The following is a 22,395-nucleotide window of genomic DNA, read 5'->3' on the forward strand; positions in this document are numbered from 1 at the left end:
TCCTTCCTGTCTATGGGTCTCAGGTTACTTATGTGTGAGATCAGAAACTTGGATGAAGTTTTCTTTGACTTTACCTGAACTAACTCGAGGTGAGAGGGAGTGAAAGGCGGAATCTGGAAAGAGAAGTCAACCATCCTCTCATGGTGTGGGAGGGACAGATGTATAGCGTTAAACTCGGGGGCCGACAGCTGAGAGAAAGAGCCAGGCCACAGCTGAGATCCATAGTCCCAGGCCCGCAGTCAGAACCGGGGCAGCGCGCGCCCCTTTTCCGGAAGCCCCGCCCGCTCCTCCAGCCTGGTTCTCCCCACGCCCCTACCACACGCCCGGCCTCGGCGGCGAACTACATTTCCCAGAATGTCATTCAAACCGCCTCGCAGGATGCCGAGAAGCGCCTTGGATGACGCCATCAGCCAGCGCCACGTTTAGACTACGCTGATGTCGTGGCGCTTTAGGGGAAGAAGTTGGTGTTTCGCCGGGCCCCGGTACTGAGGACGCGGTCCGGGTGACCCCTGGCCTCTTCCTACCCACCCCTCCGCCCGCCTATTCCCCCGCTCCTCTCGCAGGATGAGGCGTGCAGGCCTGGGTAAGAAGAGGGCTGAGATTCTAAGTTCGGGGGCCCTAGAACTGGCCGTGCTGGGCGCGGGGACGCGGAAGGAAGTGGGATCTGTTTCATGTCACTGGAATCTGAACCAGAGAGCAGGGTGTATGGAGGGGTCTTTGGAGGCGGTACCACGTGGAAACACACCATTTGTCCGAGATCCTGGGGCGTTCCTTAAGTTTAGTTCAGTCCCAGGTATGGATGGTAGGTTTACAGAGAGTAGTGGAGGATTGGAGGTGAGGTATGTACAGGTGCCAACTCAGTGATGAGTCTTTTAGTGTTATTGACGGTCTGAGCGTGATTATGGAAATTGCTGTCTTCGGTTTCTTTTTATTGGACCTGATGTTAGTTTCTTCAGAAGCGAAGTTTGAAGAGTGAGTGTTGCATGCAGAGCACACTAATAATAATCATATTAGCCTGGTTACAGTGAGTTACAAAGGTAAACGTACGTATCATTACTGTTAAAGGCCATTTTACCCACAACAGTTCTTATCTGAGCCTTGTTCCACCGGTAAGACGGTAGAATGTAGTAATGCTTGGTGACTTAGCATTTGTTCTTGACCTTTTAGCTTCGGAAGCAGGTTCACCAAGCAGCTGGAACAAATTAGGCACAAGGACTTATAATGGGCTGTTATAACACAGAGTCATTAAAACAGGATTTTCTGGTTCTGCAACTATTAAGAGATAATTGGGAAAAAGAAAAAACCTGCCCAATCAGTGTACAATATACCTGAGAAAATATATGAAATATTGAAAAAAGATAATGTTACAACCTCTTTCAGTTCTTATAAGATGGAAAAAGAAAAAAAAAGTTTTCAAAAGTGTCAGGTATTTAAAGTTAGTGAAAGTTGCCAGTAACTCCAGGCATGTACATTCATTAGTAAATTGTAGTATGAGAAACAGCTTTTGAAGAATGTAGTTTTTGTGATTACTTGGATCATAGAAGGAAAGTTGGCCAAATAAATTGTAGAGAAAAAATATAATTCATTTTGAACAAGGTTAGTTTTATATGCCTAAATGTTTTTCCTTTTTGTCATTACTAATGACAGCAAACATTTATTGTGTACTTGAGTAAGCTCTAGGTATACAGTCGTTTGTAGCTCTGCTTGTGTTCCCCAAAGCTTCCAATCTAGTTGAGGAGTAGAAATATGTACAAAGATAAATTATAGTACAAGGCGGTAGCTATACAACCAAATACCAAATAAGTTCTACAGGTAGTGAATGTCTCGGGATTTCACAGATAGAGCACTTAGTACTTTGTGGAGACATAGGAACTTGGACTAAAGCTTAAATAATGAGGTGTAGGAGAGGTAATTTCCAGGTGGAAGGATGACCCTTTCCCCCCAGAAATAGTTGTAGGGCTGGAATCTAGAATTATGAATGATGTGTTTTAAAGGATTATGATTAAGCCAATTTGGTTGAAGTAGGTGACATAGAACCAGAACCAACCACATTGTGTAGACCTTTGAGTGCTAGGCCAAGGAATTTGGATCTCATCGGTAGGTCTTTTGGCCCCTTTGAATGTTTTTGTGCAGCAGTGTGCCATGATAAATTGCAGGAAAGGGACTAGAGAAATGATGGTTCTGAGTCCTGACTGTACATTAGAATCACCTGGAGAGCTTTTAGGGCTTTGATACCCAGACCAATGAAATTAGAATCTCTAGAATAGAGTGGTTTTTTGTTTGCTTTTTGTTTTTAAGCTCCCCTGTAGTTGAGAGGAGGAAAGGTGATGTATCAATTGCTGTAATTTACATTGGTGTGATGTGACATGATGTGACAAGAGCTTTTTTTTTTTTTTTAAAAGGGTCAGTGTGTATTGACCTGGAACTTTAAACCTGGGATCGTGAATCAGTAGATATTCATGTGGAGAAGCTTCCACACTTCACATGTCTCTCTCGGTGATTTGGTTCAGTTATTGATAGAAACTATCCAGAAGTAGCATTTGTCTAATGGACAAAGTCTGAGGATCATCTTTGGCACCCATTAGCTTTCCTACAACTTTTTATATCAGTTAAGTCACACAAAAGAATAACAACTCCTAACATTTTATTTTATTTATTTATTTATTAATATTGGTAGTGAATGATGGTGTGAGGGAAGATTAACTCTTTCATAGAAGAAATGTGCCTTGAAATACTTCTGAGAATTTCACTTTTAATAAATGGAACAGTACTGAAGAACTCTAAAAATAAAATTAAGATAGGCAAAAATAACAATAAAGGAAGTGAGACAAATAGCCATTAATTTAGAAATGAATTCCTTGGTTGTCAAGTAGTTAAATTCATCCAGTCAGTAATGGCTTATTGGGCAAACGTTATATATCTAGAACCTTAGTCACATAAAATATGAAGACAGTTTTCTTTTCTGTAAGGATTTTGGTCCTTATTAGAGTTTGTACAGAGTATCATTGATTAATAGGATGAGTGCATTGTTTAGATGATTATTTTAATCACTGAGTGGAGGAAAATATTATGTCTAGTCACCTGAGCCCTTAACTTTTATAATGGCACACTTAGAGAGCTTTGTGGATAGTGTGTCAGCAGTTGAGGGAAAATTTGGGGAAAGCGACTCCTTCTCCTCAGGAACATTTAGCATTTTGTTGTGGTTTTTGTGGTGGTGGAGAATGTGTGTCTGCTGCATGTAAAGTACTTAGTAGGTACAGGGGATATAGAAGAAGGTTGAGACACTGCCTCACTGCCTCTGTCCTCAAAGAAGCCTGTGACCCCACTGCTGACAAAGGCAGGCACATTCAAAGTTGAATAACAGTGAATTCAGATTCTGTTCATTAATTCGTTCATTTACAAGTATTTACTGGGTGTGCCTTACTATGTGTGTATGTTTGTGGGGGGATCTATAGCCGCGAGCAGAACAATTTACTTTCTGCCCTTGGAGTGCAGTCTAGAGTGTGATATTAGTGTTACATATAGTCAGAGCTGTAAGAATTCAAAGGAGAGAGTTTTGCTCTTTAGAGAAAGTGAGATTTGTGCTGTGCCTTGAAAGAGCTTTCTATTCACACTTTAACCTTCCTTCAACAACCAGTGCTGCCTGCTACTTCGGCCCCTTCCATATGTTACTGTCACTGCCACTGCCACTCCATCCACTCTTTGAGTTTATGGAGACCTTTAGTTTCTGTATCATCCCTTTCCTCCATATTCTCAGGCTTCTGTTAACAATACTTCAGTCCTTGTCCAGTCGAATCCCCATAATCCATATATTCACCCAGTCTTTTTGCAAGGAATCTCATCCTCTTGGGGCTCTGTTCTTCAGCAGCCCCAACACTGTAAACCTCCAACTCTTGATCAGTCCAACCATCCAGCTTTTCATGGGCTAACTTAGGCTGATGAGTTCCTCTGGAGAAAAATCACACTACAATATATTGCCTCAGCCAGGATTGCTTTATCCCTGTAGTAATCCTGTATAACCCTAGTCACGTTCCTGCATTATTCTCTTTACTGTTTATTCCCCCAAATGATCACCATTCTTCAAAGACAGGCTTTTCTCTTTTTGTGGTGGTGGAGATTGTGTGTCTGCTGCATGTAAAGTACTTATTAGATACAGGGGATATAGAAGAAGGTTGAGGCACTGCCTCACTGCCTCTGTCCTCAAAGAAGCCTGTGACCCCACTGCTGACAAAGGCAGGCACATTCAAAGTTGAATAACAGTGAATTCAGATTCTGTTCATTAATTCGTTCATTTACAAGTATTTACTGGTGTGCCTTACTGTGTGTGTATATTTGTGGGGGGATCTATAGCCGCGAGCAGAACAAATTTACTTTCTGCCCTTGGAGTGCAGAAAATTGTCAATAGTTTTAAAAAAATGTGGTTAGATAACACTGTCAACTATGCTTTCCTCTCTCAATCCTCCAACATGTTAGTATATGTATTCACTGTTCAAGGCTCACTCTACTTGTTTGATTGCCTGATGAATATCAAGTACTGTATTAGGCAGTGGCTGGGACTACAGTCCTGTATCCCAATGCTGTTCCCTAGAAGATGAGCTCCAAAAAGTGGCACCTAGAAAGAACAATGAATCTGGTACATGGAGTTTCTCAAGTATTTGTTGAAGAATGAATGAGTCCCTCTTAAATCTCAGCTGATGCTCTCCAAAAGTTATTCCAGCTCTTTTCTATTTAAAAGAAAAAGATGCTAGTAAAGGACCCTCCCTCTGCCATGAACTCCATCCTGCTGTATTATCCTCTTTCTGCCTTTCTCTCCACAGCCAAGCTTCTTCCATAGGTAGTTGATGTTATGATACTTTTAGATTTTTTTTTTAAACTGTGTAGTTCTAGGGAGCAGGAAGTGTGTCCAGAATCTCCGTATATATCAGTGCCTATTTCAGTGTCTTGTGGGCAATCAATATGCAATCAACAAATGTGTTTTGAACTGAATTCAGTATTCTTTGCTTAGGAGAGGGTATTAGAATTGTTCTGATCTCTATTTGGTTATTAATTTTTAAAGTTCATTTGGAGTGTGAATAATAGACATACGTGGTCTGCAACGCCCTCCAGGGGTCTTTTTCGGTTCTTTCTTGTCAGGGTTTCAAAAGTGGCTTGTTTTTGCTGCAACTCTGCTTGTGACTCTAATCCTTGCAGGTGAAGGAGTACCTCCTGGCAACTATGGGAACTATGGCTATCCTAATAGTGGGTATAGTGCCTGTGAAGAAGAAAATGAGAGACTCACGGAAAGTCTGAGAAGCAAAGTAACTGCTATAAAATCTGTAAGTATAAAGCACATATATACTTTTTAATTTGTTTATTTATATATACATGTATATTTTATACTTTTATTGGCATCATACTAAGGAATTCAGTTACCCAAATAGTGTAGTTTGGTGATATGAGCTTTTTTTCCCCCAAATTTAACAATTCAGAGATAATAAAGCACCTATGAAACTAGATAGCCCAAATCACCTAACTACTTTCTGCAACTGTCATTCACGTCAGGGAAAGAAATTTCCAGGAGAAAAAAGCTTTCTTCTAACAAGAAGCCTAAATTATCAATATTGGAATTTAAAAAAAATCATTTAATTCTTAATTTTCTCTAAATGTTGTATTTTCTAAATTATTCACATTATACAAAATTGCTTAGTTCATAGATCAACTGCTTTTGATTTAATATGACCTTGAAAACAATACTCATTTCAAAATATAACAGACTCCAGGCTTTTACAATTCTACTTTCCAAAGGCTAATGAAATAGCAATTAAGTTTTAGCAACATGACTCAAAATTTAGACATGATTTAAGTACAAGTTTAGAAAATGTGACCAATCAAAACATATGGTATATTTGTTTTGTTTTGTTTTGAACTTCAGAATTTTTTTTTTGTAGTTAAGTCTAAAATACTGTATGTTGTCTGTACTAATGTCTCAGAGCAATCCACCTTCTACCCCCAAGTAGCTCATCTTCTGACTTTTCTTCTTCTAGTCTCAAAAGCTACAAATCTGTCTTTCATGTTTCTGCCTTTGTACCTCACGTCAGTCACCAAGTCCTGTGCCTTTTTTCTACTGTTCCTGTTTCCACCTTTCTATTTCTAATACTATCCCCCGGTTTTCTTAGGTGAACTGTTGGGAAAGTCTTTTAACCTATCTGTTCCTAATTTTTCCCATGTTTTGGTCTGAGCTACACCCTGTCACCAGTCATCTTTTTAGAGTATTTTTTAACTTGCATCCTCGCTCCCAGAAGTCTTCAGTGGCCTCCCATGATGTAAGAAATGAAGTTCACACTCTGTAGTTCCATCAAATAGGTTCTGCAAATATTGTCCACAGCTTTTCAGACCTTACCTCCTGTACCTCCAGAATGTATACATCCTTTCTGCCAGACAAATTCAAGTACTCCTTGTGTCCTACGCATGCTGTCACTCTCCCACTCCTGTATCTTTGGGCATGCTATCGCTTTGCCTTAGACTGCCTCTCCCTCCTGACACTGGCTGAAGTCTTGCCCTTCTGAAAGGCTCCACCTCATTGCATCTTCTCTCCTCCAGGCCATACCTGATCACCACATAAAAGTAACCTTTTCCTTATGAACATAAGACCATTTGTACCATTTCTGTAGCGCTTATTGCATAATGATCTGCGTTGGAATTATTTGTATGTAAAAGAAATTTACCAGAATAGGGTTTTCTATTGTACTTAGTTTTATATTCTACATAGCACTTACCATAATTCCTTATAGTGGAATTGAGTTAATATGTATTAAATAAAGGATTATCAAAAGATAGTTTTAACAGTGTATGTGATTGATTCTGCATTAAAATAAACATGCAGTACACTTATAGGGCATTCACTGGAAGCTTATGCTGCCAAAACCTAATTGTTATTTCATTAGTCTTTGGAAAATAGAATTATATTCAGCCTGGAGACTGTTACATTCTGAAATGAGTATTGTTTTCAAAGTCATATTCAATCAAAAGGAGTTGATCTATGAACTAAGCAATATTGTATAATGTTAATAATTTAAAAAATATAACTTTCAGAGGAAATTAAGAATTAAATGATTTTTTTTTAAATTCCAATATTGATAATTTAGGCTTCTTGTTAGAAGAAAGCTTTTTTCTCCTGTACATTTCTTCCCCTGGCATGAATGACAGTTGTAGAAACAGGCGATTTGGGCTATCTAGTTTCATAGGTGCTTTATTATCTCTGAATTGTTAAATTTGGGGAAAAAGCTCACATTCTGATCTATAGAATTCTAGCATGGTTTTGCATCACTAGTACCCCAGATGCTTTCCACACAAAATAAGTTGAGAACAATATTTGCAGTGGTTTGCCAAGATTTTTAGTAGTTTCCAAGATTTAGTAGTAGTGTGTTTATTCAAATATCTTAGAAATGAAGCCTTTGATGAATTTGTTGTATAAAGTATTATTAGATAGGTTTTGGTTTGAATAGCAGCTGTACTCACTTATGGTATTTCATTTAGACTCAGCCTCTTTTGTGCATAGCTTCAGGATGTGGGTAACACTAACTTGTGAGTTTTTTTTCCAACTTATTATCATATTTTAAAGAAAAACACTTTTAGAATCTAAAGAAATAATTAATTTAGATGTTTATTCAAAGTAATGCTACATTCATTAGGAAAATATTGCTTATATCTGGATTTGAATTGATAATATGGGAACTTGGATACATTTTTAAAAGGTAAATGGAGAAATATACAAACAAATGCTATTGTGTGAACAGTATAAAGAGAGAAAAAAGAATGCAAGGATAAGAGAACCAGAGAGAAATATGTACCAAAATTAAAAGATGGAATTGAATATTAAGATGAAATCAAAATGAAGAACAGGGAGACAATGTCCATAGTTGGGAAGGAATAGAAATTGTAAATTTATTTTTCATTAATTTCAGTGAGAAAAGTAACAAAAGAAGAGAGTATATTTTATATTTTTAGAATACAGTTTTATTTGAGAAAATGTTTATGCTTAGAATGTCATTATTGTTTTTACTTTATAACACTTAAAAACATTTATGTAAGTAATAATGTTTACGCTTTCTACTTTATAGCTTTCCATTGAAATAGGCCATGAAGTTAAACATCAAAATAAATTATTAGCTGAAATGGTAAGTGAATATGATTTTAACTTTAAGAAACTTGATCTGATATTCTCAAATGTGGTTTGGAATACCTCTAAGATTCGTTTTTGCCATAGTTTTACATTTTTCATCTTGCCTAACACATACAAGTAGGAGGAGGAGGTGGAAGCCAATTTATCTTTAATCCTGTGCTTAGAAACACTGTTAAAAACTCAGGACAAATGACTATTTGGAGTCTTCTTAAAGATCTCTGGATATAGACTGCCAAGTAATCAAAAACACTTTATATCCAACCAACCAAATGTCTTTTACTTAAGGTAAACCTATTTCTTTTGCTTGATCTTCTAAGGATCACTGTGAACAAGTCAATAAGACTTGAACATAGTAACAAACCTCAAGCCTTTTATCTCTAGTCTAAACAAACTCAGTAATATATACCTGTTCTTGTTAGAGGCTCTTTTCATTATCCAGTGTTTATTTTGTATGTCAAACTCCTCCGGACCTTCCCTAGTTTCTTCAAATGCTTTTAAAACTGTACTATTCAAAAATGAATATTTCACTGAAAGCAATCTCCTTGTGAAAGTTGTACATTAGAATCACTTGCGGAACTTTTGAAAATATTTATGCCTGGTCCTCACTCTAAATATACTGATTCAGAATTTTAGGGGGAGGGGCCTAGTATATCTATTTTGAAAAAAAGGATCCCAGGTGATTCTGATGCATAACCCCAGTGAAGACTATAGATGTAAAGTGCTTGAGCTGCATAGAGCCTGAATTGTGCAAAGGCTATCGTTGTGCCAGGGCCTTACATCTTAGGATATTGAGATTTCTATGAAAGTGCAGTGTTTCTAATACATACCTAGTTCTCTCATCTTAAGGACTTCTTTTCTAGCTTTTTTTCTTTAAGCATCTTTATTGGAGTATAATTACTTACAGTGGTGTGTTAGTTTTTGCTGTATAACAAAGTGAATCAGCTATACGTATACATATAGCCCCATATCCTCTCCCTCTTGCATCTCCCTTCCACCCTCCCTATCCCACCCCTCTAGGTGGTCACAAAGCATCGAGCTGATCTCCCTGTGCTATGCGGCTGCTTCCCACTAACTATCTATTTTACATTTGGTAGTGTATATATGTCAATGCTACTCTCTCACTTCGTCCCAGCTTACCCTTCCCCCTCCCTGTGTCCTCAAGTCGATTCTCTATGTCTACGTCTTTACTCCTGTCCTGCCCCTAGGTACCATTTTTTTTTTAGATTCCATATATATGTGTTAGCATAGGGTATTTGTTTTTCTCTTTCTGACTTACTTCACTCTGTATGACAGACTCTAGGTCCATCCACCTCACTACAAAAACTCAATTTCATTTCTTTTTATGGCTGAGTAATATTCCATTGTATATATGTGCCACATCTTCTTTATCCATTCATCTGTCGATGGACACTTAGGTTGCTTCCATGTCCTGGCTATTGTAAATAGAGCTGCAGTGAACATTGTGGTACATGACTCTTTTTGAATTATGGTTTTCTCAGGGTATATGCCCAGTAGTGGGATTGCTGGTTCATATGGTAGTTCAACTTTTAGGTTTTTGTTTGTTTGTTTGTTTGTTTTTGCGGTACACAGGCCTCTCACTGTTGTGGCCTCTCCCATTGCAGAGCACAGGCTCTGGATGCGCAGACCCAGCGGCCATGGCCCACGGGCACAGCCGCTCCACGGCATGCGGGATCCTCCCAGACCGGGGCACGAACCCGCGTCCCCCGCATCGACAGGCGGACCCTCAACCACTGCACCACCAGGGAAGCCCCAACTTTTAGTTTTTTAAGGAACCTCCATACTGTTCTCCATATTGGCTGTATCAATTTACATTCCCATCGACAGTGCAAGAGGGTTCCCTTTTCTCCACACCCTCTCCACCTGTGTTTTAATGTGGTCGTTTTTCCCCATCCATATTTGTAGTCTCTACCACATTTTACCACCGATACATGATATTCTCTTAACTTTTAATAGACTCTGCTGACCTTCTAAATCAGCTACCTAAATAAAAGGATCTTAAAAGTAAAGGTAAATTTAACTGCTAACCATATTAAATTTTAGATGAATTCTGTACTGGGAAACAACCCACCATTTGACCTTGGAGAGCAATGCCCCAACAAAAAGTGGGAAAAAACCTGTGTGATAGTAGATAAACTACTTACTTTATTGTTAATATTTTTTAATCCAAATAATTGGAATAAGACCTAAATACTTCGGGGTTTTGAATTACTCTGGAGCTGAAAGAATGTTTATTGGATAATGAAAGAGCTTTTTATTTATTTATTTATTTATTTTTATTAGTTTCTGCTTTATAACAAAGTGAATCAGTTATACATATACATCTGTTCCCATATCCCTTCCCTCTTGCGTCTCCCTCCCTCCCACCCTCCCTATCCCACCCCTCCAGGCGGTCACAAAGCACTGAGCTGATCTCCCTGTGCTATGCGGCTGCTTCCCACTAGCTATCTACCTTACATTTGGTAGTGTATATATGTCTGTGCCTCTCTCTTGCTTTGTCACAGCTTATTACCCTTCCCCCTCCCCATATCCTCAAGTCCATTCTCAAGTAGGTCTGTGTCTTTATTCCTGTTTTACCCCTAGGTTCTTCATGACAATTTTTTTTTTCCCTTAAATTCCATATATTTGTGTTGGCATACGGTGTTTGTCTTTCTCTTTCTGACTTACTTCACTCTGTATGACAGACTCTAGGTCTATCCACCTCATTACAAATAGCTCAATTTCATTTCTTTTTATGGCTGAGTGATATTCCATTGTATATATGTGCCACATCTTCTTTATCCATTCATCTGATGATGGACACTTAGGTTGTTTCCATCTCCGGGCTATTGTAAATAGGGCTGCAATGAACATTTTGGTACATGTCTCTTTTTGAATTATGGTTTTCTCAGGGTATATGCCCAGTAGTGGGATTGCTGGGTCATATGGTAGTTCTATTTGTAGTTTTTTAAGGAACCTCCATACTGTTCTCCATAGTGGCTGTACCAATTCACATTTTCCACCAGCAGTTCAAGAGTGTTCCGTTTTCTCCACACCCTCTCCAGCATTTATTGTTTGTAGATTTTTTGATGATAGCCATTCTGACTGGTGTGAGATGATATCTCATTGTAGTTTTGATTTGCATTTCTCTAATGATTAATGATGTTGCGCATTCTTTCATGTGTTTGTTGGCAGTCTGTATATCTTCTTTGGAGAAATGTCTGTTTAGGTCTTCTGCCCATTTTTGGATTGGGTTGTTTGTATTTTTGCTATTGAGCTGCTTGTAAATTTTGGAGATTAATCCTTTGTCAGTTGCTTCATTTGCAAATATTTTCTCCTATTCTGAGGGATGTCTTTTGGTCTTGTCTGTGGTTTCCTTTGCTGTGCAAAAGCTTTGAAGTTTCATTAGGTCCCATTTTTTATTTTTGTTTTTATTTCCATTTCTCTAGGAGGTGGGTCCAAAAGGATCTTGCTGTGGTTTATGTCATAGAGTGTTCTGCCTATGTTTTCCTGTAAGAGTTTGATAGTTTCTGGCCTTACATTTAGGTCTTTAATCCATTTTGAGCTTATTTTTGTGTATGGTGTTAGGGAGTGATCGAATCTCGTACTTTTACATGTCCCTGTCCAGTTTTCCCAGCAGCACTTACTGAACAGGCTGTCCTTTCTCCACTGTACATTCCTGCCTCCTTTATCAAAGATAAGGTGACCATATGTGCGTGGGTTTATCTCTGGGCTTTCTGTCCTGTTCCATTGATCTATCTTTCTGTTTTTGTGCCAGTACCGTACTGTCTTGATTACTGTAGCTTTGTAGTACAGTCTGAAGTCAGGGAGCCTGATTCCTCCAGCTCCGTTTTTTGTTCTCAAGATTGCTTTGGCTATTCGGGGTCTTTTGTTTTTCCAAACAAATTTTGAAAGTTTTTTGTTCCAGTTCTGTGAAAAATGCCAGTGGTAGTTTGATAGGGATTGCATTGAATCTGTAGATTGCTTTGGGTAGTAGAGTCATTTTCACAATATTGATTCTTCCAATCCAGGAACATGGTATATCTCTCCATCTATTTGTATCATCTTTAATTTCTTTCATCAGTGTCTTGTAATTTTCTGCATACAGGTCTTTTGTCTCCTTAGGTAGGTTTATTCCTAGATATTTTATGCTTTTTGTTGCATTGGTAAATGGGAGTGTTTTCTTGTTTTCACTTTCAGATTTTTCATCATTAGTGTACAGGAATGCCAGAGATTCCTGTGCATTACTTTTGTATCCTGCTACTTTACCAGATTCATTGATTAGCTCTAGTAGTTTTCTGGTAGCATCTTTAGGATTCTCTATGTATAGTATCATGTCATCTGCAAACAGTGACATCTTTACTTCTTCTTTTCCAATTTGGATTCCTTTTATTTCCTTTTCTTCTCTGATGGCTGTGGCTAAAACTTCCAAAACTGTGTTGAATAAGAGTGGTGAGAGTGGGCAGCCTTGTCTTGTTCCTGATCTCAGTGGAAATGGTTTCCGTTTTTCACCATTGAGGACAATGTTGGCTGTGGGTTTGTCATATATGGCCTTTATTATGTTGAGGAAAGTTCCCTCTATGCCTACTTTCTGCAGGGTTTTTATCATAAATGGGTGTTGAATTTTGTCAAAAGCTTTCTCTGCATCTATTGAGATGATCATATGGTTTTTTTCCTTCAATTTGTTAATATGGTGTATCACGTTGATTGATTTGCGTATATTGAGGAATCCTTGCATTCCTGGAATAAACCCCACTTGAACATGGTGTATGATCCTTTTAATGTGCTGTTGGATTCTGTTTGCTAGTATTTTGTTGAGGATTTTTGCACCTATGTTCATCAGTGATATTGGCCTGTAGTTTTCTTTCTTTGTGACATCCTTGTCTGGTTTTGGTATCAAGGTGATGGTGGCCTCGTAGAATGAGTTTGGGAGTGTTCCTCCCTCTGCTATATTTTGGAAGAGTTTGAGAAGGATAGGTGTTAGCTCTTCTCTAAATGTTTGATAGAATTCGCCTGTGAAGCCATCTGGTCCTGGGCTTTTGTTTGTGGGAAGATTTTTAATCACAGTTTCAATTTCAGTGCTTGTGATTGGTCTGTTCATATTTTCTATTTCTTCCTGATTCGGTCTTGGCAGGTTGTGCGTTTCTAAGAATTTGTCCACTTCTTCCAGGTTGTCCATTTTATTGGCATAGAGTTGCTTGTAGTAATCTCTCATGATCTTTTGTATTTCTGCAGTGTCAGTTGTTACTTCTCCTTTTTCATTTCTAATTCTATTGATTTGAGTCTTCTCCCTTTTTTTCTTGATGAGTCTGGCTAATGGTTTATCAATTTTGTTTATCTTCTCAAAGAACCAGCTTTTAGTTTTATTGATCTTTGCTATCGTTTCCTTCATTTCTTTTTCATTTATTTCTGATCTGATCTTTATGATTTCTTTCCTTCTGCTAACTTTGGGGGTTTTTTGTTCTTCTTTCTCTAATTGCTTTAGGTGCAGGGTCAGGTTGTTTACTCGAGATGTTTCCTGTTTCTTAAGGTGGGATTGTATTGCTATAAACTTCCCCCTTAGAACTGCTTTTGCTGCATCCCATAGGTTTTGGGTCATCGTGTCTCCATTGTCATTTGTTTCTAGGTATTTTTTGATTTCCTCTTTGACTTCTTCAGTGATCACTTCGTTATTGAGTAGTGTACTGTTTAGCCTCCATGTGTTTGTATTTTTTACAGATCTTTTCCTGTAATTGATGTCCAGTCTCATAGCATGGTGGTCAGAAAAGATACTTGATACAATTTCAATTTTCTTAAATTTACCAAGGCTTGATTTGTGACCCAAGATATGATCTATCCTGGAGAATGTTCCATGAGCACTTGAGAAAAATGTGTATTCTGTTGTTTTTGGATGGAATGTCCTATAAATATCAATTAAGTCCATCTTGTTTAATGTATCATTTAAAGCTTGTGTTTCCTTATTTATTTTCATTTTGGATCTGCCCATTGGTGAAGGTGGGGTGTTGAAGTCCTCCACTGTGAGTGTGTTACTATTGATTTCCCCTTTTATGGCTGTTAGTATTTGCCTTATGTATTGAGGTGCTCCTATGTTGGGTGCATAAATATTTACAATTGTTATATCTTCTTCTTGGATCGATCCCTTGATCATTATGTAGTGTCCTTCTTTGTCTCTTCTAATAGTCTTTATTTTAGAGTCTATTTTGTCTGATATGAGAATTGCTACTCCAGCTTTCTTTTGATTTCCATTTGCATGGAATATCTTTTTCCATCCCCTTACTTTCAGTCTGTATGTGTCTCCAGGTCTGAAGTGGGTCTCTTGTAGACAGCATTTATATGGGTCTTGTTTTTGTATCCATTCAGCCAGTCTGTGTCTTTTGGTGGGAGCATTTAGTCCATTTAAGGTAATTATCGATATGTATGTTCCTATTCCCATTTTCATAATTGTTTTGGGTTCATTGTTGTAGGTGTTTTCCTTCTTTTGTGTTTCTTGCCTAGAGAAGTTCCTTTAGCATTTGTTGTAAAGCTGGTTTGGTGGTGCTGAACTCTCTCAGCTTTTGTTTGTCTGTAAACGTTTTAATTTCTCCATCAAATCTGAATGAGATCCTTGCTGGGTAGAGTAATCTTGGTTGCAGGTTTTTCTCCATCACTTTAAATATGTCCTGCCACTCCCTTCTGGCTTGTAGAGTTTCTGCTGAAAGATCAGCTCTTAACCTGATAGGGATTCCCTTGTGTGTTATTTGTTGTTTTTCCCTTGCTGCTTTTAATATGTTTTCTTTGTGTTTAATTTTAGACAGTTTGATTAATATCTGTCTTGGCGTATTTCTCCTTGGATTTATTGTGTATGGGACTCTGCACTTCCTGGACTTGATTATTTCCTTTCCCATATTAGGGAAGTTTTCAACTATAATCTCTTCAAATATTTTCTCAGTCCCTTTCTTTTTCTCTTCTTCTGGAACCCCTATAATTCGAATGTTGGTGCATTTAATATTGTCCCAGAGGTCTCTGAGGCTGTCCTCAGTTCTTATCATTCTTTTTTCTTTATTCTGCTCTGCAGCAGTTATTTCCACTATTTTATCTTCCATAGCACTTACCCGTTCTTCTGCCTCAGTTATTCTGCTGTTGATCCCATCTAGAGTATTTTTAATTTCATTTACTGTGTTGCTCATCATTGCTTGATTCATCTTTAGTTCTTCTAGGTCCTTCTTAACTGTTTCTTGCATTTTGTCTATTCTATTTCCAAGATTTTGGATCATCTTTACCATCATTATTCTGAATTCTTTTTCATGTAGACTGCCTACATTTGTTAGGTCTGGTGGGTTTTTATCTTGCTCCTTCACCTGTTGTGTGTTTTTCTGTCTTCTCATTTTTCTTGTCTTAGTGTGTTTGGGGTCTCCTTTTTGCAGGCTGCAGTTTCGTAGTTCCCGTTGTTTTTGGTGTATGTCCCCAGTGGCTAAGGTTGTTTCAGTGGGTTGTGTAGGCTTCCTGCCTGAGGGGACTGGTGCCTGTGTTCTGGTGGATGAGGCTGGATCTTGTCTTTCTGGTGGGCAGGTCCACGTCTGGTGGTGTGTTTTGGGGTGTCTGTGGCCTTATTTTGTTTTTAGGCAGCCTCTCTGCTAATGGGTGGGTTTGTGTTCCTGTCTTGCTAGTTGCTTGGCATAGGGTGTCCAGCACTGTAGCTTGCTGGTCGTTGAGTGAAGCTGGGTGCTGATGTTGAGATGGAGATCTCTGGGAGATTTTCACTGTTTGGGAGGTCTCTTGTGGACCAGTGTCCTGAAGTTGGCTCTCCCACCTGAGAGGCACAGCACTGACTCCAGGCTGCAGCACCTAGAGCCTTTCTAAAAGGGAGAAAAAGTAGAAAGAAAGAATTAGTAGAAGGAAGGAAGGAAGAAAAGAAAGAAAGGAGAGAGAGAGAGAAGGAAAAAAAGAAGGAAAGAAAAAGGAGGGAGGGAGGAAGGAGGGAAGGTAGGAAAAAAAGAGAGAAGATAAAATATAAAATATAGTAGCATTATTAAAATAAAAAAATAATTATAAAAAAAAAACAGACGGATAGAACCCTGGGACAAATGGTGGAAGCAAAGCTATACAGACAAAATCTTACACAGAAGATACACATACACATTCACAAAAAGAGGAAAAGGGGAAAAAAATCGTAAATCTTGCTCTCAAAGTCCACCTCCTCAATTTGGGATGATTCGTTGTCTATTCGTGTATTCCACAGATTGATCAACAAGTTGATTGTGGAGCTTTAATCTGCTGCTTCTGAGACTGCTGGGAGAGATTTCCCTTTCTCTTCTTTATTCTCACAGCTCCTGGGTCTCAGCTTTGGATTTGGCCCTGCCTCTGCTTGTAGGTCGCCGGAGGGCATCTATTCTTCTCAGACAGGACGGGGTTAAAGGAGCAGCTGCTTCGGGGACTCTGGCTCGCTCAGGCCGGGGGGAGGGAGGGGTACGGAGTGCGGGGCGAGCCTGCAGCGGCAGAGGCCGGCGTGACGTTGCACCAGCCCGAGGCGCACCTAGCGCTCTCCCAGGGAAGCCGTCCCTGGATCCCGGGACCCCGGCATTGGCAGGCTGCACAGGCTCCTCGGAAGGGGGGTGTGGGCAGTGACCTGTGCCCGCACACAGGCCTCTTTGCGGTGGCAGCAGCATCCCCAGTGTCCCACACCCGTCTGTGGGGTCTGCGCTTTCAGCCGTGGCTCGCGCCCGTCTCTGGAGCTCCGTTAAGCAGCGCTCTTAATCCCCTCTCCCTGTGCACCAGGAAACAAAGAGGGAAGAAAAAGTCTCCTGCTTCTTCAGCAGGTCCAGACTTTTTCCCGGACTCCCTCCCTGCTAGCCGTGGTGCACTAACCCCTTCAGGCTGTGTTCACGCCGCCAACCCCAGCCCTCTCCCCGCGCTCCGACCGAAACCCAAAACCCGAGCCTCAGCTCCCAGCCCCGCCCATCTCGGCCGAGCAGACAAGCCTCTCGGGCTGGTGAGTGCCGGTCGGCACTGATCCTCTGTGCAGGAATCTCTCCGCTTTGCCCTCTGCTCCCCTGTTGCTGTGCTCTCCTCGGCTGCTCTGAAGCTTCCCCCTCTGCCACCCACAGTCTCCGCCCGCAAAGGGGCTTCCTAGTGTGGTTTGGAAACCTTTCCTCCTTCATGGCTCCCTCCCACTGGTGCAGGTCCTGTCCCTATCCTTTTGTCTCTGTTTATTCTTTTTTCTTTTGCCCTACCCAGGTACATGGGGGAGTTTCTTGCCTTTTGAGGGGTCTGAGGTCTTCTGCCAGCGTTCAGTAGGTGTTCTGTAGGAGTTGTTCCACGTGTAGACGAATTTCTGGTGTATCTGTGGGGAGGAAGGTGATCTCCGCATCTTACTTTTCCTCCATCTTCCGGAGAACCTCCTGTGTTTAATTTTTGACAGTTTGATTAATATGTGTCTTGGCATATTTCTTGTTGGATTTATTCTGTATGGGACTCTCTGTGCCTCCTGGACTTGATTAACTATTTCCTTTCCCATATTAGGGAAGTTTTCAACTATAATCTCTTCAAATATTTTCAGTCCCTTTCTTTTTCTCTTCTTCTTCTGGAACCCCTATAATTCGAATGTTGGTGCGTTTAATGTTGTCCCAGAGGTCTCTGAGACTGTCCTCAGTTCTTTTCATTCTTTTTTCTTCTGCTCTGCAGTAGTTATTTCCACTATTTTATCTTCCACATCACTTACCCGTTCTTCTGCCTCAGTTATTCTGCTATTGATCCCATCTAGAGTATTTTTAATTTCATTTATTGTGTTGCTTATCATTGCTTGATTCATCTTTAGTTCTAGGTCCTTCTTAACTGTTTCTTGCATTTTGTCTATTCTATTTCCAAGATGTTGGATCATCTTTACTATCATTATTCTGAATTCTTTTTCAGGTAGACTGCCTATTTCCTCTTCATTTGTTAGGTCTGGTGGGTTTTTGTCTTGCTCCTTCACCTGCTGTGTGTTTTTCTGTCTTCTCATTTTGCTTATCTTACTGTGTTTGGGGTCTCCTTTTTGCAGGCTGCAGGTTCGTAGTTCCCATTGTTTTTGGTGTATGTCCCCAGTGGCTAAGGTTGTTTCAGTGGGTTGTGTAGGCTTCCTGGTGGAGGGGACTGGTGCCTGTGTTCTGGTGGATGAGGCTGGATCTTGTCTTTCTGGTGGGCAGGTCCACGTCTGGTGGTGTGTTTTGGGGTGTCTGTGGCCTTATTATGATTTTAGGCAGCCTCTCTGCTAATGGGTGGGGTTGTATTCCTGTCTTGCTAGTTGTTTGGCATACAGTGTCCAGCACTGTAGCTTGCTGGTCGTTGAGTGAAGCTGGGTGCTGGTGTTGAGATGGAGATCTCTGGGTGATTCTCACCGTTTGATATTATGTGGAGCTGGGAGGTCTCTTGTGGACCAGTGTCCTGAAGTTGGCTCTCCCACCTCAGAGGCACGGCACCGACTCCTCGCTGCAGCACCAAGAGCCTTTCATCCACCCAGCTCAGAATAAAAGGGAGAAAAAGTAGAAAGGAAGAATTAGAAGAAACAAAGAAAGAAAGGAAGAAAGGAGGGAGGGAGGAAGGAGGGAAGGCAGGAAAAAAAAGAGAGAAGTAAAACAGAATAAAGTATGATAAAATATAAGAGTTATTAAAATAAAAAAATAATTATTAAAAAAAACAGGCGGATAGAACCCTGGGACAAATGGTGGAAGCAAAGCTATACAGACAAAATCTCACACAGACGCATACACATTCACATTCACAAAAAGGAAAAGGGGAAAAAATCATAAATCTTGCTCTCAAAGTCCACCTCCTCAATTTGGGATGATCCGTTGTAAAAAGAGGAAAAGGGGAAAAAATCATAAATCTTGTTCTCAAAGCCCACCTCCTCAATTTGGGGTGATTCGTTGTCTATTCATGTATTCCACAGATTCAGGGTACATCAAGTTGATTGTGGAGCTTTAATCCACTGCTCCTGAGGCTGCTGGGAGAGATTTCCCTTTCTCTTCTTTATTCTCACAGTTCCTGGGTCTCAGCTTTGGATTTGGCCCCGCCTGTGCGTGTGGGTCACCAGAGGGCGTCTGTTCTTCGCTCAGACAGGACGGGGTTAAAGGAGCAGCCGCTTCGGGGACTCTGGCTCACTCAGGCCGGGGGGAGGGAGGGGTACGGAGTGCGGGGCGAGCCTGCAGCGGCAGAGGCCGGCGTGATGTTGCACCAGCCCGAGGCGTGCTGTGAGCTCTCCCAGGGAAGCCGTCCCTGGATCCCGGGACCCCGGCAGTGGCGGGCTGCACAGGCTCCCCGGAAGCGGGGCGTGGACAGTGACCTGCGCCTGCACACAGGCCTCTTTGCGGCGGCAGCAGCAGCCCCAGCATCCCACGCCCGTCTCTGGGGTCTGCGCTTTTAGCCGCGGCTCACGCCCATCTCTGGAGCTCCTTTAAGCAGCGCTCTTAATCCCCTCTCCTCGCGCACCAGGAAACAAAGAGGGAAGGAAAAGTCTCTTGCCTCTTCAGCAGGTCCAGACTTTTCCCCGGACTCCCTCCCGGCCAGCCGTGGTGCACTAACCCCTTCAGGATGTGTTCACGCCGCCAACCCCAGCCCTCTCCCCGCGCTCCGACCAAAACCCAAAACCCGAGCCTCAGCTCCCAGCCCCGCCCACCCCGGCGGCCGAGCAGACGAGCCTCTCGGGCTGGTGATTGCCGGTCGGCACCAATCCTCTGTGCGGGAATCTGTCCGCTTTGCTCTCCGCTTTGCCCTCTGCACCCCTGTTGCTGCGCTCTCCTCTGTGGCTCTGAAGCTTTCCCCCTCCGCCACCCGCAGTCTCCGCCCGTGAAGGGGCTTCCTAGTGTGTGGAAACCTTTCCTCCTTCACAGCTCCCTCCCACTGGTGCAGGTCCCGTCCCTATCCTTTTGTCTCTGTTTATTTTTTCTTTTGCCCTACCCAGGTACGTGGGGAGTTTCTTACCTTTTGGGAGGTCTGAGGTCTTCTGTCAGCGTTCAGTAGGTGTTCTGTAGGAGTTGTTCCACGTGTAGATGAATTTCTGGCGTATCTGTGGGGAGGAAGGTGATCTCCGCGTCTTACTCTTTGCCACCTTCCCCTCTCTCTCCCGAGCTTTTTATTTATTGAGAAAATTATTTTGCATGGAGTAATCAGGCTGATTATCTAAGTTATAAACAGGGTCCTGAATTGATTAAACACAGAAAATGTCATTAAAAATGTATTCTAATAACAATATATTAAATTACTTAAGTATGCATGTGTAGAATATTAGAATTCAACTATTATATTTTGTTTTCCTTTTCTCCTCATAGGATTCACAGTTTGATTCTACAACTGGATTTCTAGGTAAAACCATGGGAAAACTGAAGATTTTATCCAGAGGGAGCCAAACAAAGCTGCTGTGCTATATGATGCTGTTTTCATTGTTTGTCTTTTTTGTCATTTATTGGATTATTAAACTGAGGTGATGCAAGCAACTGTGAGTTTGGAACTTGTTCCAACTTAACGGCTTGGAGTACCACTTCAGTAAAAAAAATCAGCATCAAAACATTCCTAAATTTCAAATAATACTATGGCTGTTTCCATCAAAGATTACTGAATTTTACTTGTTTTATAAATCACATTAGATAATACAGTGCTCTTTGAATACTGTTTCTTAATGATTCCTTTTTTTGCCCCTATTTTCAGGGGTATTGAGATGGTCTGAGGTCAGTCTGGCCCTAATAAGTTTTTTTCCTGTTTTTTGCTGTCAGGTTAAATAGCAGTATAATATCCTGTTGTTACCATAAATGTAGGTTTATGTTCCACATAAAGAAACTTAGTGGGAAAATAACAATGCCTGGAGAGCCTTGTGCTGAGCTCTTGAGGTGGTGAGAAAGTTTGTGATGGATGGTGAATGTATTTTCCTGAACTGTCATCGCCCCTGATGATGTACTCTCCTTTCCTCCTTTATTTGGTTAAAATTGTAGGCTGATTTCTTTTTACCTACAGTTTTCCTAATAATTTTTGATGATATGACTCTTCTTCCGCTTCTGCCCAAGGACCTCATTCTTTAATAAAACTTGTTATTTTGGCATATTTCTAGTAAGGTTCAAAACAAGTGTGTACCTGTATAGTTGTCATTTTCTATTAACTTTATATATATACCATTGACTTGGCTTATAATAGTTTTATGATTTTAGCTACTTAGGCCATTTGGTTATCATTTATGACAATAATGTGAAGCTAAAGTAATTGCTAAGCTCTGAATGGAAATAAAATGTTCAAGAAAAGTAATTGCCTCTGCTTTATTATGTGCTCAAGATAAATATTGGAAATACTCAGGCATTGACCTTGCGGTTAAGGGCACTGTTAGTTTAATCCAGTGTATTTGTCTATAGAAAACAAAATGCAAAAGTGGACTGCTGAATAGAAAGAGATATTAAAATGTGAAATACTCCGTATTCTACTATTTTGGAATTTGCCCATTTATGGGCTCCAAAAATAAAATTTTTAATGAAATATATTAATTGACTTTGTTGCTTCTTTGTTCAAGTCTCTCTCTTTTTTTTTTTCTCCATAGACTGAGAAGTGGTTCTGAAAACTCAGAACAAACTCAGGAAAGCTTAACATATTTGTATTATTTCAGAACTTGCTGCAAACAAATGAGATAAATCATGACTGGTTTCAAAATTCTCTTTCTTTAAATTTTTATTTAAAAATCTATTATCTTTGGTTTTGCTGAGTTTGCAATCCTTTTTTGCTCATCCCTACTTACCTATCAATTTAGGCCTACCTTTTCTGGCTCCGCTTGTTGTCATCTGCTTGTTGTCATTTGGGCCTCCACCTGACAGGTTAAAACACTAGAGCTGAGAGGGGTTAAGTGACAGCATGTAAGAGACAGGCCTGAGGTGTGAGGTGAGGGACACTGGTTTGGGTTAGATAACCTGGGTTCAAATCTCTATTCCTTCACTTGCTCAGTGTTTGGGAGCCTGTTTCTTCATTTAATCATCTATTTCATAAGATTATTGTGAGAGGAAGATAATATATTGGAAAGTGCTTGACACATGATAATGACTCAGTAAATGTTAGTTCTCCATATCATGAACAGACATGTCAGAAAAGGGAGTAAATTTAAGGGCAAGACAGTAAGCTTGAGGTGAGGATGTGACCTCCAAGTGGAAATTTCTATCAGACAATTAGAGATTATTTGTTTTTCAAGAATTATTTAACTGTGTCCTCTGCCAACTATGTAACATCAGAGAAAACTCAAAAATCATTGTCAATAA

The 22,395-nt window shown here is 40.4% G+C and overlaps 1 protein-coding gene across 1 annotated transcript; it reads left to right on the top strand.

The window, feature by feature from the left end:
- Nucleotides 1-564: 564 nt before the first annotated feature.
- Nucleotides 565-20,595, top strand: BET1 (Bet1 golgi vesicular membrane trafficking protein; the record flags this gene model as incomplete). The annotated part of the gene is made up of 4 exons (XM_079711362.1): nucleotides 565-583; nucleotides 5,191-5,315; nucleotides 8,100-8,156; nucleotides 20,440-20,595. 4 exons carry the CDS (start codon nucleotides 565-567, stop codon nucleotides 20,593-20,595), a joined length of 357 nt encoding a protein of 118 aa, XP_079567488.1.
- Nucleotides 20,596-22,395: the final 1,800 nt, after the last annotated feature.

Source organism: Hyperoodon ampullatus (genome assembly GCF_949752795.1).
Source record: "Hyperoodon ampullatus genome assembly, chromosome: 9".
NCBI classification, from domain to species: Eukaryota; Metazoa; Chordata; class Mammalia; order Artiodactyla; family Ziphiidae; genus Hyperoodon; species Hyperoodon ampullatus.